Source organism: Heterodontus francisci, chromosome 35 (genome assembly GCF_036365525.1).
Source record: "Heterodontus francisci isolate sHetFra1 chromosome 35, sHetFra1.hap1, whole genome shotgun sequence".
Classification (NCBI taxonomy): domain Eukaryota; kingdom Metazoa; phylum Chordata; class Chondrichthyes; order Heterodontiformes; family Heterodontidae; genus Heterodontus; species Heterodontus francisci.
In genome coordinates, this window is record NC_090405.1 from 49994152 (window position 1) to 50007560 (window position 13409).

Genomic DNA, 13409 nt, shown 5'->3' on the forward strand with positions numbered 1-13409 from the left:
GCAAGTCTCTCTATCTCTGGTGCCAGTCTCTCTATATCTGGTGCCAGTCTCTCTATCTCTGGTGCTGGTCTCTCTCTCTCTGTGCCAGTCACTATCTCTGTTGCCAGGCTTTTTTCTCTCTCAGTTGCCAGTCTCTCTCTCTCTGTTGCCAGTCTATGTCTCTCTCTCTGGTGCCAGTCTCTCTCTGGTGCCAGTCACTCTCTCTCTCTCTGTTGCCAGTCTCTCTCTCTCTCTCTATTGCCAGTCTCTCTCTCTGGTGCCAGTCTCTCTCTCTGGTGCCAGTCTCTCTCTCTGGTGCCAGTCTTGCTCTCTATCTGTTGCCAGTCTCTCTCTCTCTGTTGCCAGTCTCTCTCTCTCTATCGCTGTTGCCAGTCTTGCTCTCTCTCTCTCTCTCTGTTGCCAGTCTCTCTCTCTATCGCTGTTGCCAGTCTTGTTCTCTCTCTCTCTCTCTGTTGCCAGTTTCTCTCTCTGGTGCCAGTCTCTCTCTCGCTCTAGTGCCAGTCTCTCTATCTCTGCTGCCTGTCTCTGGTGCCAGTCTCTCTCTGGTGCCAGTCTCTCTGGTGCCAGTCTATCTCTGGTGCCAGTCTCTCTGGTGCCAGTCTCTCTCTCTGGTGCCAGTCTCTCTAGTGCCAGTCTCTCTATCTCTGGTACCAGTCTCTATGGTGCCAGGCTCTCTCTCTGGTGCCAGTCTCTCTGGTGCCAGTCTCTCTATCTCTGGTGCCAGTCATTCTGGTGCTAGTCTCTCTATCTCTGTTACCAGTCTCTCTCTCTGTTGCCAGTCGCTTTCTATCTGTTGCCAGTCTCTCTCTCTCTCTCTCTCCCTGTTGCCAGTCTCTCTCTCTCTGTTGCCAGTCTCTATCTCTCTATCGCTGTTGCCAGTCTTTCTCTCTCTCTCTCTCTCTCTCTCTCAGTGCCAGTTTCTCTCTCTGGTGCCAGTCTCTCTCTCGCTCTGGTGCCAGTCTCTCTATCTCTGCTGCCAGTCTCTCTGGTGCCAGTCTCTCTGGTGCCAGTCTCTCTATCTCTGGTACCAGTCTCTATGGTGCCAGGCTCTCTCTCTGGTGCCAGTCTCTCTGGTGCCAGTCTCTCTATCTCTGGTGCCAGTCTCTCTGGTGCTAGTCTCTCTATCTCTGGTGCCAGTCTCTCTATCTCTGCTGCCAGTCTCTCTGGTGCCAGTCTCTCTCTCTGGTGCCAGTCTCTCTAGTGCCAGTCTCTCTATCTCTGGTACCAGTCTCTATGGTGCCAGGCTCTCTCTCTGGTGCCAGTCTCTCTGGTGCCAGTCTCTCTATCTCTGGTGCCAGTCTCTCTGGTGCTAGTCTCTCTATCTCTGGTGCCAGTCTCTATCTCTGCTGCCAGTCTCTCTGGTGCCAGTCTCTCTATCTCTGGTGCTAGTCTCTCTATCTCTGGTGCCAGTCTCTCTGATGCCAGTCTCTCTCTCTATCTCTGGTACCAGTCTCTCTGATGCCAGTCTCTCTCATTCTCTCTGGTGCCAGTCTCTCTATCTCTGGTGCCAGTCTCTCTGATGCCAGTCTCTCTCTCTCTCTGGTGCCAGTCTCTCTGGTGCCAGTCTCTCTATCTCTGGTGCCAGTCTCTCTGTTGCCAGTCTCTCTCTCTATCTCTGGTGCCAGTCTCTCTGATGCCCGTCTCTCTCTCTATCTCTGGTGCCAGTCTCTGCCAGTCTCTCTTTCTATGGTGCCAGTCTCTCTCTATCTCTGGTGCCAGTCTCTCTGGTGCCAGTCTCTCTATCTCTGGTGCCAGTCTCTCTATCTCTGGTGCCAGTCTCTCTCTCTCTGATGCCAGTCTCTCTCTCTATCTCTGGTGCCAGTCTCTGCCAGTCTCTCTCTCTATCTCTGGTGCCAGTCTCTCTGGTGCCAGTCTATCTCTGGTGCCAGTCTCTCTATCTTTGGTGCCAGTCTCTCTGGTGCCAGTCTCTCTCTCTATCTCTGGTGCCAGTCTCTGGTGCCAGTCTCTCTATCTCTTGTGCCAGTCTCTCTATGGTGCCAGTCTCTCTGGTGCCAGTCTCTCTATCTCTCAATGGTGCCCCGCTGTAAGGGACGGCGGGACCGGCTGGCGGCGCTGATGTTCCTCTGCTTCCTCTGCCTCGCCCTGTGAGCTGGAGCCGGAGCCGGGGCAGGGGCATCGCCAGTCGGTGAGAGGAGCCGAGCGGGACCGGCCCGGGCAGAGCGATGCGCGGCTGCAGCGATGGCCAAGTGGTTCAAGGAGCACCTGGGCTTCAGGAGCAGCAAGGGGCCCCCGCAGCCTCCCAAACCCGACTACCGGCCGCGTCCGGGCGGCAGCGGCGGAGAGCCCGACATCCTGGCCGCCTACAAGCTGCAGAAGGAGCGGGACTTCGAGGATCCTTACACCGGCGGCTCCCGGTGCCTGCAACGGCTGCGCTCCGAGGGAGAGCCGGGCGGGAGCGGCAGCACTACCGCTCCTGGAGTCACTGCCACCGGCTCCTCTCCACATCCCCACCCGGCCAAGAAAGCAGCGTCTCCCGATGTCAAATACATTTCCCCGAAACACCGGCTCATCAAAGTGGAGAACCCCGAGAAAAGCTGCAGCAAGTTTCCAACATCTCCCGAGGAGAGCAAACAGGGCAAGGTGAGAGAGACAGTAACTTCTCTAGTGCTCCAGAAAGAAAAAGACTAGATACTTAGTTTCTTAAAGATACTTTCTTAATAAAAAGATACTTTGTTTCTTAAAGATTAATATTTTGTTTCTGAAAGATACTTTCTTGAAAAAAAGATACTTTGTTTCTTAAAGATTAATATTTTGTTTCTGAAAGACCTGAATACATTGTTTTTTCAAACATACTTTGTCTCCAACCATCATGTATTGTGAATAAGTTATTAAAGATTCAGGGTTTTTTTTGGGAGGGGGGAGCTTACTTTGCACATTTTAAAAAGAGACTAATTTATTTTAATTCACTTTATCCCAAGAGAGGAAAAAGGAAGTTGTTCACTGTCTCTCTCTCTCTCTCTCTGCAACTTTCTCTCCATCTCTCTTCTCCCTGCCCTCTCTCAGGTGCAGGGGCTGAGCTTTGGAAAGACATGAGGTGCTGGGACTGGAGCAGAGGAGGCCGAGAGGAGATTCCTTCAGGGGAATCGAAATAGCGGGAAGGTTGGGGAGTCATCAGTTTAGAATCCTCACTCGGAGCGAGGAGGGCGTTTTGAGGAAATGTCTTCATGGGGAAGGTTGTCGGATAGTGGAATGGTTCACCCCAAACAGAAATCATTGCATCTTATAAGGGCAAATTTGATAATTATTTTCAGCAGGAGAAGGTATGGGCTAAAGGGAGAACATAGATCACTGGGATTAGCCCTAATAAAGAGCCAGCACAACCTAGATGGGTCGAGTGGACTTTTGTAGTGTAAACTGGCTCTTTGTATCAATCTGGGTTGAGCAAATTGGCAGCCTACTCGACCATGGAAAGCATCACAGATAAGCACTATCATATTCTCACCCAATATCTCTGCAAGTGCTTTCTAGCCCAATCATTGGTCACGGTGTATGGCTCCACTATTGAGGGGGGCGGGTGTGGGGGGAGACAGTGATACCAGACGGATGGGGGTGTCACTGGATAGTAAAACAGGGGATCGGCCTGATTCCTTCCCCCTCCCCCAGGGGTCCTGAGGGCAGTTATAGCCCCTGAGCTGCTGTACTGACTGAAGTCTTGCAACTCAGCACAGACTGGGATTTTCAAACACAAAAGTCCTCTTTGCTTATCCTGGTGAAATTTCCTGCCTTTAATTTCCAGCAAAACATGATAGTTATGGTGAAAATTTCTTACGGTGTCAAGTTGGAAAAACGCCCAGCCTTACACTGACAGTTCTGTCCTTGCAAACTGGCTCTAGAGAGAGAATAAAAGCAAAATACTGCGGATGCTGGAAATCTGAAATAAAAACAAGAAATGCTGGAATCATTCAGCAGGTCTGGCAGCATCTGTGGAAAGAGAAGCAGAGTTAACGTTTCGGCTCAGTTTCGGCTCAGTTCCGAAAAAGGGTCACTGACCCGAAACGTTAACTCTGCTTCTCTTTCCACAGATGCTGCCAGACCTGCTGAGTGGTTCCAGCATTTCTTGTTTTTGTTCTAGAGAGAGAATGTTGAGCTGGATAAAACCCCAGGGTGAAGAGCAGCTGATATCATTTTCCAATCCTGCAAATTGCAGACTACAGCCGCTGTCTCACACTCTTACAGAAAGTGCTGCGGGTTTCAGTTAGTATTCCGTGCTGTCCTTTCTCTGTAAAGTACTGATTTTTAAACCTGCAAGTTACAATGGTGTTCCTGGGGATTATTTGTGCTTTAGTTTAAAGGTCGGTTGTTAAGTCAGTTTTGTAGCGGCGGTTGTAATGGGCTGTCGCTGCACTGCTGTTCCTTTAGAAATAACGCAGTGATTTAATCGCAATCATTAACTCTGTGGTGTGGAATTAATTCACCTTGAACTGCGCGGGACATTGGCAGAGAGAAATTACACCCCCCCCCCACCCAACCCAAAAAAACCCATACTTAGAAGTGACTACATGCAGCAGATTCATTAGGTGGGTAGTGGGCTGAAGTCCTAGCGGGTACAGGTCTGTCACTGTATAACACGGGGGTACAGTACTGGTGGGGACAGGTCAGTCACGGTATAACACTAAGGTACAGTACTGGAGGGGACAGGTCTATCACAAGTTTGGGCGGCACAGTGGCGCAGTGGTTAGCACCGCAGCCTCACAGCTCCAGTGACCTGGGTTCAATTCTGGGTACTGCCTGTGTGGAGTTTGCAAGTTCTCCCTGTGTCTGCGTGGGTTTTCTCCGGGTGCTCCGGTTTCCTCCCACAAGCTAAAAGACTTGCAGGTTGATAGGTAAATTGGTCATTATAAATTGTCACTAGTATAGGTAGGTGGTAGGGAAATATAGGGACAGGTGGGGATGTTTGGTAGGAATATGGGATTAGTGTAGGATTAGTATAAATGGGTGGTTGATGTTCGGCACAGACTCGGTGGGCCGAAGGGCCTGTTTCAGTGCTGTATCTCTAATCTAATCTAATCAAGTCTGTCATGTATAACACTGGGGTACAGTACTGGTGCGGACAGGTCTGTCAGTGTATAGCACTGGCATACAGTACTGGTGGGAACAGGTCTATCACTGTATAACACGGGTACAGTATTGGTGGGGACAAGTCTGTCATGTATAGCACTGGGATACAGTAGTAGTGGGGATGGTCTGTCACTATATAACACTGGGATACAGTACTGGTAGGGACAGGTCTGTCACTATATAACACTGGGATACAGTACTGGTAGGGACAGGTCTGTCAGTGTATAACACTGGGGTACAGTACTGGTGGGGACAGGTCTGTCACTGTATAATACTGGGATACAGTACTAGTGGGGACAGGTCTGTCACTGTATAACACTGGGATACAGTACTGGTGGGGACCGGTCTGTCACTGTATAACACTGGGATACAGTACTGGTGGGGACCGGTCTGTCACTATAACACTGGGATACAGTACTGGTGGGGATAGGTGTGTCACTGTACAGCACTGGGATACAGTACTGGTGGGGACAGGTCTGTCACTATAACACTGGGATACAGTACTAGTGGGGATAAGTGTGTCACTGTATAACACTGGGGTATAGTACTGATGGGTACAGGTCTGTCACTATAACACTGGGATACAGTACTAGTGGGGATAAGTGTGTCACTGTATAACACTGGGGTATAGTACTGATGGGTACAGGTCTGTCACTGTATGACACTAGGATACAGTACCACTGTACTGGTGGGTACAGGTCTGTCACTGTATAACACTGGGATACAGTACTGGTGGGTACTGGTCTGTCACTATAACATTGGGATACAGTACTAGTGGGGATAAGTGTGTCACTGTATAACACTGGGGTATAGTACTGATGGGTACAGGTCTGTCACTATAACACTGGGATACAGTACTAGTGGGGATAAGTGTGTCACTGTATAACACTGGGATACAGTACTGGTGGGGACAGGTCTGTCACTATAACACTGGGATACAGTACTAGTGGGGATAAGTGTGTCACTGTATAACACTGGGATACAGTACTGGTGGGGACAGGTCTGTCACTATAACACTGGGATACAGTACTAGTGGGGATAAGTGTGTCACTGTATAACACTGGGATACAGTACTGGTGGGGACAGGTCTGTCACTATAACACTGGGATACAGTACTAGTGGGGATAAGTGTGTCACTGTATAACACTGGGATACAGTACTGGTGGGGACAGGTCTGTCACTATAACATTGGGATACAGTACTAGTGGGGATAAGTGTGTCACTGTATAACACTGGGATACAGTACTGGTGGGGACAGGTCTGTCACTATAACACTGGGATACAGTACTAGTGGGGATAAGTGTGTCACTGTATAACACTGGGGTATAGTACTGATGGGTACAGGTCTGTCACTATAACACTGGGATACAGTACTAGTGGGGATAAGTGTGTCACTGTATAACACTGGGGTATAGTACTGATGGGTACAGGTCTGTCACTATAACACTGGGATACAGTACTAGTGGGGATAAGTGTGTCACTGTATAACACTGGGGTATAGTACTGGTGGGTACAGGTCTGTCACTGTATAACACTGGGATACAGTACTGGTGGGTACTGGTCTGTCACTATAACATTGGGATACAGTACTGGTGGGTACTGGTCTGTCACTATAACACTGGGATACAGTACTGGTGGGGATAGGTGTGTCACTGTACAGCACTGGGATACAGTACTGGTGGGGACAGGTCTGTCACTATAACACTGGGATACAGTACTAGTGGGGATAGGTGTGTCACTGTACAGCACTGGGATACAGTACTGGTGGGGACAGGTCTGTCACTATAACACTGGGATACTGTACTTGATGGGTACAGGTCTGTCACTATAACACTGGGATACTGTACTTGATGGGTACAGGTCTGTCACTGTATAACACTAGGATACAGTGCTACAGTACTGGTGGGTACAGGTCTGTCACTGTATAATACTGGGGTATAGTACTGATGGGGACAGGTCTGTCACTGTATAGCACTGGGATACTGTACTGGTGGGTACAGGTCTGTCACTATAACACTGGGATACTGTACTTGATGGGTACAGGTCTGTCACTGTATAACACTAGGATACAGTGCTACAGTACTGGTGGGGACAGGTCTGTCACTGTATAACACTGGGATACAGTACTAGTGGGGACAGGTCTGAGCCTGTTAGTGAAGCAAGCAACGTATCGCGATACGTTGAGGGTCTAAGACAAGAAATATAATGACTTGTGTGAGTTTTCCTGCAGTATTGTGCTAGTTTATCAAATTCATGCAGTGATGGTCCTGTGTCTGTATCCCGCTCAGGGTTTATGCTGGGATTTGCTTGCTTATCCACCCTCCATTATTTATTTAAGTTTAAATAGCCTTTCAACTTAAATAATAGAGGTGTTGTACAGAAGATGTATTGACTCTTTGTCAGCCAGCAGCTGTGGTGGTTATCGGTTCAATGGTCATTTAAGGGGCGCTGTGAACAGTCTCTGAATCCCACCTTGGTGCACCTTTCACTGGATCTCCTCTAATGTTGAGGCATTTACCGAAAGGCTCTCCTAGAAACCATTGTTGAGTTTTACCACCTGCTGCAGCTTTTGCTGGACCTTTTACATAAGAAATAGGAGTAGGAGTAGACCATTCGGCCCCTCAAGCCTGCTCCACCATTCAAACGTGTCAGGCTGATCTACTTCAAATTCACTTTCCTGCCCTGTTCCCATAGCCCTTGATTCACTTTGTGCCCAATTAGATTTTAAATCGGACATTCATTGTTGCTTTTAAGGATTTGGGTTTTTTTTTAATGTCAGCTTGGGCTCAGGTGGTTGCGGGTGTAAGTCTCCACTTTGGAGATGTGAGTGCAAAATCCAGACTGACACTCCCAGTGCAGTACCGAGGGAGGTGCTGCACTGTCAGAGGTGCCGACGTTTGGATGAGACATTAAACTGAGGGCCCATCTACCTCAACCAATACCATCAAATGCCTCAACGTTTATGTGTGTGCATCAGAGGAAAACCCAGGTGAGGGTTCAAGGTTCACGTTGCTGGGCAGCGCCAGGATTGACATGGGAAAGAGAAAAGATAAGACAACTGAGGAATTAGCGGCATCAAGCTGAGGTTTGAGATTGCAAAAGGAGCTTGGGTGGAGAGGAGCTGCACAGTTTTGAGGTCTTGGGAAAGTATGAGTTAAGAGTAGGAGATTGCAACAGTGTAAGGATGAAAAGATTATAGGTTGGGTACCAGGAGTCTAGGAGGAGCAGGAAAGGTATATTCAGAGGAATGTTAACTTTGACCCAGTGATAGAATTGAGAGGGAAGGAATGTTGCAATAGAACTATACAGTATCGCACACAGTTACAACATTGTAGGAATGAGCTCTGTTGACTCATACCTGAGTTTGTTTAATTGATATTTAAAGAATGATCTAGTGGTGACAGCACATGGTATCAACCTGATTTCCTGCTTTAGCCTCAGGAGCAGCTCACTGGACAAGGGGACGTTGGAGGAGACTACAGGAGGGGAACTAGAGGATAGCTCCCCCATTATACAACAAGAAGCTGTTCACTTTGCTGAGCAACTTATAATTGCATCGGGTATGTTCTGCTGTTTGTGGGCCATGAGAGCAGTGGTAACACTGGCACACCAACAGTGCTGAGGTTACTATTACCAGATTGGCATTGACTTCTCTCACACCTTCTCCACCTTCTCCCCTCAGCTGAAGGGACTGGTCCTGACTGGGGTGCGCTTCCACGGGCACTGGTTCAAAGCTTGCTCATGTTGCTCAGGTGTGAGCCCAGGAGATGAGGTGTTGGCAGGCTATTTGACCGATGGCGGGAGGTGCCGAGCCCAACCCTATCCGCCCCCTCCAAGATTCACGAGCGTGCACTGTGGTTGTATCGTGGAGTGTTTCAGCAGAGTGTTAGTCAGGAATTCCAGGATATTGAAGAGAAACGAACAGCAATTATTGATCCAAGTCAGGATTGTGTGCACATTTTATCTTCAGTAACTGTGAGCAGTTTTCCCTTTTGACCAGACTTCAATTGGATTTAGTTTCCAGCAATTTACCTGAACTGTATTGCAAAACGCAGCAGGGGAACTTGGAGGGGATGGTGTTGCCATGACGTTGGTGCTGTTGCTCTTCCTGGTGGTGGAGGTTGCAGGGAAGGTCGAAGTAACCTTGGTGAAAAAAGAGAAAAAGACTTGCATTTATATGGCGCCTTTCACAACCACTGGATGTCTCAAAGCGCATTACAGCCAATGAAATTCTTTTGAAGTGTAGTCACTGTTGTAATGCAGGAAACGTGGCAGCCAGTATGCGCACAGCAAGATCCCACAAACAGCAATGTGACAATGACCAGATAATCTGTTTCAGTGATGTTGACTGAGGCATCAGTATTGGCCCAGGACACTGGAGTGAACTCCCCTGGTCGTCTTCCAAATAGTGCCGTGGAATCTTTTACATCCACCCGACCAGGCAGGTGGGGCCTCGGTTTAACATCTCGACTGAAAGAACACCCTCCCAACAGTGCAGCACTGGAGTGTCAGCCTTGATTTTTTGAGCTCAAACCCTGGAGTGGGACTTGAACCCAGAACCTTGTGATTGAGAGACAAGAGCACTCCCCACTGAGCCACAGTTGTCAGATACAGTAGTGTATCCTGTAGATGATACATACTGTAGATAGAGTGTGATAGAGGCAGTGGCTATTAATTCCAATGCGAAGGGCACCAATCAAGCAAACTGCTCTTGTGGCAACCCCACTCCCCCCGCCCCCCCCGGTGCCGGGGCTTCAGCTGCCTGGATCCTAAGCTCCGGAATTCCCTGCTTAAACTTCCCTCTTTCCTCCTTTAAGATTCTCCTTAAAAGCTATCTCATTGACCGAGCTTTTGGCCACCAGTCCTGATGTCTCCTCCTTCCCTCCTTCACCTCCCCCCCCTCCCCCTCCCCACCACTGGTACCAATTATTTCATCTGATAATGTTCCTGTGAAGTGCCTTCAGGCATTTCACTACATTAAAGGTGCTATATAAATGCAAATTATGTCACTGTGTCCTAGATTCAGTTATTGCTCCCAGCAGCATGTGACGGGGGTGGGGGAGGGGCCTGACTGAATGAATACACATATATCTGGAGCACTTTACACAAACCCTTCACTCCACAGCACTGTGATCCCTTTGTAGTGACTGATTGGATAGCAGTCTTTTTTTTAAAGTAATTTTAACTTAAAACAAAGAAATAAAGAGAGTGCTGAGGTTAAAAGTTCTTTGCAACTGTGCTTTCCCTTCTAGAATATCCACTTACTGTTTCCTCCCACAAGCCAAAAGACTTGCAGGTTGATAGGTAAATTGGCCATTATAAATTGTCACTAGTGTAGGTAGGTGGTAGGGAAATATAGGGACAGGTGGGGATGTTTGGTAGGAATATGGGATTAGTGTAGGATTAGTATAAATGGGTGGTTGATGTTCGGCACAGACTCGGTGGGCTGAAGGGCCTGTTTCAGTGCTGTATCTCTAATCTAAAACCTTTCTGTGTGATGGGGGTTAGTGAACATGTTGTCAAGTGGTCAGTGCTGTCCCTTGCAATGTCCAGCCCCTCCTGCCAAGGGCATCTGGTCGGGGCTTCAGGAGACAGCTTGACCTGTGCCCATCCTGCTCGGGATCACCCAGCCTTCGTGGAGTAAGACACAATGAGTGAGGACAGGACTCCGCTTGACGTTGGTTACTCCCATGGTGGAATATCACTCATTGTCCGGGCGTCATGTGAGGAATAGCCACTTGGCTGAGATACCGGGCAAGGTAGGCACAGGGTAGCTGCGAAACTGTAAAAAATCAAGAAAATTCAGCTCAGCCATATGCAAAGAAATTCTGTCCCATCTACCATGGTTCTGACTCCAGCCAGCCGTTCATTAACTATGTAAACCATATTAATCGGAATGATTCTGACTGTGAAACAAATGAAACAGAGTCATGGATGAGCGATGAAAAGCCCTGGATCTAAGATAATTGTAAAACGTTTTCCTTTCTGTCCAAACGTTTTTGATGTTCAGTTACATTTATTTTCTGGTGAATTATCTTAGCCATATTTGCAAAGCAGGGAATGGTCAGTCTGTGCCAGAGGCGCAACTTTGTGCTATCATAAGCTGCAATTTCGTCGTGGCTGATTGGACTGGGTATTCCATCTTAAATCAGTTTTTATTCTTTTACGCCCTCAACTCTAATTCATATAAAGCCACTTCCCATGTAAAATTCCAGCTAACCAACCTCTTTCACTCTGCAGACTTCTTCAGATGCTCCCAAATTCCCCTCCATTTACTTGGTGTTCTAATGGAGTTAAACCAAGGCTAGTTTTTTTGCCAAGGTATGTATCTGTTCCCTTAAACTGTTTCCACTTCCCTCCCGGTAACACAAAGATGGGCACAGATCCCTCTGGTACCTCACCCAGATGACCATTCTTCACTTGCGAGCCGAGGGCCACGTGAAATGGTGGGCTGCTCGACCAGGGGCTGCATCGTGGCCGAGTTGGATCGTGTCCCCACCCAAAATTCCATGGGCGTGTGCAAACAAGCTTGAGCACAGGATAAAGAGTAAAGCTCCCTCCGAGCCATCCCATCGTACACTCCCAGATCACGAAAGCACTTTCTCCCACCCTGGCCCAGGGACACTGAAGCCGATTATGGCCCCTTGACCATTTGCCTCAGCTGAGAATCTGGACACGGACCAGGGATCCAACCTGGGTCCTCTCTTGGCTGATACACTTGGCACCAGTTTGGGCAGTGCTGCACTGTCTGGACCATCGGGTGTGTACTAGACCCTTGTGTTCTGTTAGAATCAGTTGTGACTGAATAATTAACTCACTGTGAAGCAGAGATAGGCAAATTGGCCCTTCGCAGGCTATAGAAATCTTTATTCAAACGGAACAGTTTTTTGGCAAACCAACCTCAGTGTAAAAATAAGTTCTGATCTGACTGGGCACATTATGACTGAAACACAGAAAAACAGAATGCTCATATCACGATATAGCATCTGTCAGGGAGTTTATTTGCTGAAAGTATGAGTGCGTCTGGTGCTGAAAGAACAGTCCTGTTCCCACCATTCTGCAGCCCAGTCTGGTCTTAAGCCACAGAGACTGGGAAAGATCAGGATTTTGATACCCCCTGCTCTCCCCAGTCCGTGCTGATATCACTGGGCAGCATTTGTTTGGGGTCGTTATGCTTGGTCTGAGTGTCCCCTGGGCGAGGGAGAGCCAGTCAGTCAGCTAGGGTTCCCGCACCTGATCTGCTATCCAACAACTGCTGCTGGATTGTACAAAACAGGAGAAGACTGTGATGCCCTCTGTGGTTGAATAGCCAACACCCAACATTCCCTCTACACTGTCCCCATCAAACACCCCCAGGACAGGTGCACTACGCGGTTAGATACAGAGTAAAGCTCCCTCTACATCGTCCCCATCAAACACTCCCAGGACAGGTACAGCACGGGGTTAGACACAGAGTAAAGCTCCCTCTACACCATCCCCATCAAACACTCCCAGGACAGGTACAGCACAGAGTTAGATACAGAGTAAAGCTCCCTCTACACTGTCCCCATCAAACATTCCCCAGGACAGGTACAGCACGGGTTAGATCCTGCCATCATTTAAACCTGGGTTGATCCCTGTATCCAAACACACAGTAAATTACACTGTTGTCATCCTCTATATTAGATCCTGCTCTCATTCCCACGCCGCTTCAATGTGAAGGGGTTGGGGGGCGTAGGAGGGGTAAGGGGCTCGATTTCTGCAAAAGGTGTTGGAAAATCAGCAATGCTGTTGTGCGTTTGTCTGACTGGCACAGTGCCCATCCTTTGGCCCTCCTGTGACTGAGCTGTTGAATGTGGTCACTGTCTTTACAAGCAGCGCGCAAATGTTTGCTGAGGATCAGGAGGGTTACTGAGCACATCCTCAGCAGAATTGCCTGGCGGTGAGTTGCAGCGGGATGGGGGTGGGGAGAATCAGCAAGCAGACCTGTTGGCATTCTGTTAGTGCAATGGAAGTGGGTCAGCTGGCTGAACTGTGTGTTGGATGCAGAACATTTACACCCCTTCACCAGGGAGATGTCAAGCAAGCTTGATTAACACTTGAGCACATGGGTGTGAAATCTGTTTCCTTGCTGGAATCTTCCAACTAATACAATTACAAGCGTCTTATTGGTTTGTCACAGACTCCTGTCTCCAGCCCCGTGGGAAGGAAACGAACTGCTCAACATGCCATGCCTGTGGCACCTTGCATCCCAGTTACAATCCACAGCGTGAGCTTTCCTGCCTTAGGACTGCAGTCTTTGTGCAATAGGAGAAATGGAGATATTGACCCCTGGTGAATGTTACACGTGG

General features: G+C 48.6%; 1 protein-coding gene across 5 annotated transcripts in view; it reads left to right on the forward strand.

Annotated features, from left to right (window-relative positions):
* Positions 1-2121: 2121 nt before the first annotated feature.
* LOC137350678 (SH2 domain-containing adapter protein F-like) overlaps positions 2122-13409 on the forward strand; it is a 207049-nt gene continuing 195761 nt past the window's right edge. For all 5 annotated transcript variants that reach the window (XM_068015535.1, XM_068015537.1, XM_068015539.1 and 2 more), the window contains exon 1: positions 2122-2601. In XM_068015535.1, coding sequence (XP_067871636.1) covers positions 2200-2601 — 402 coding nt within the window. In that variant the 5' untranslated portion in view covers positions 2122-2199. The remainder of the gene's footprint in view (positions 2602-13409) is intronic.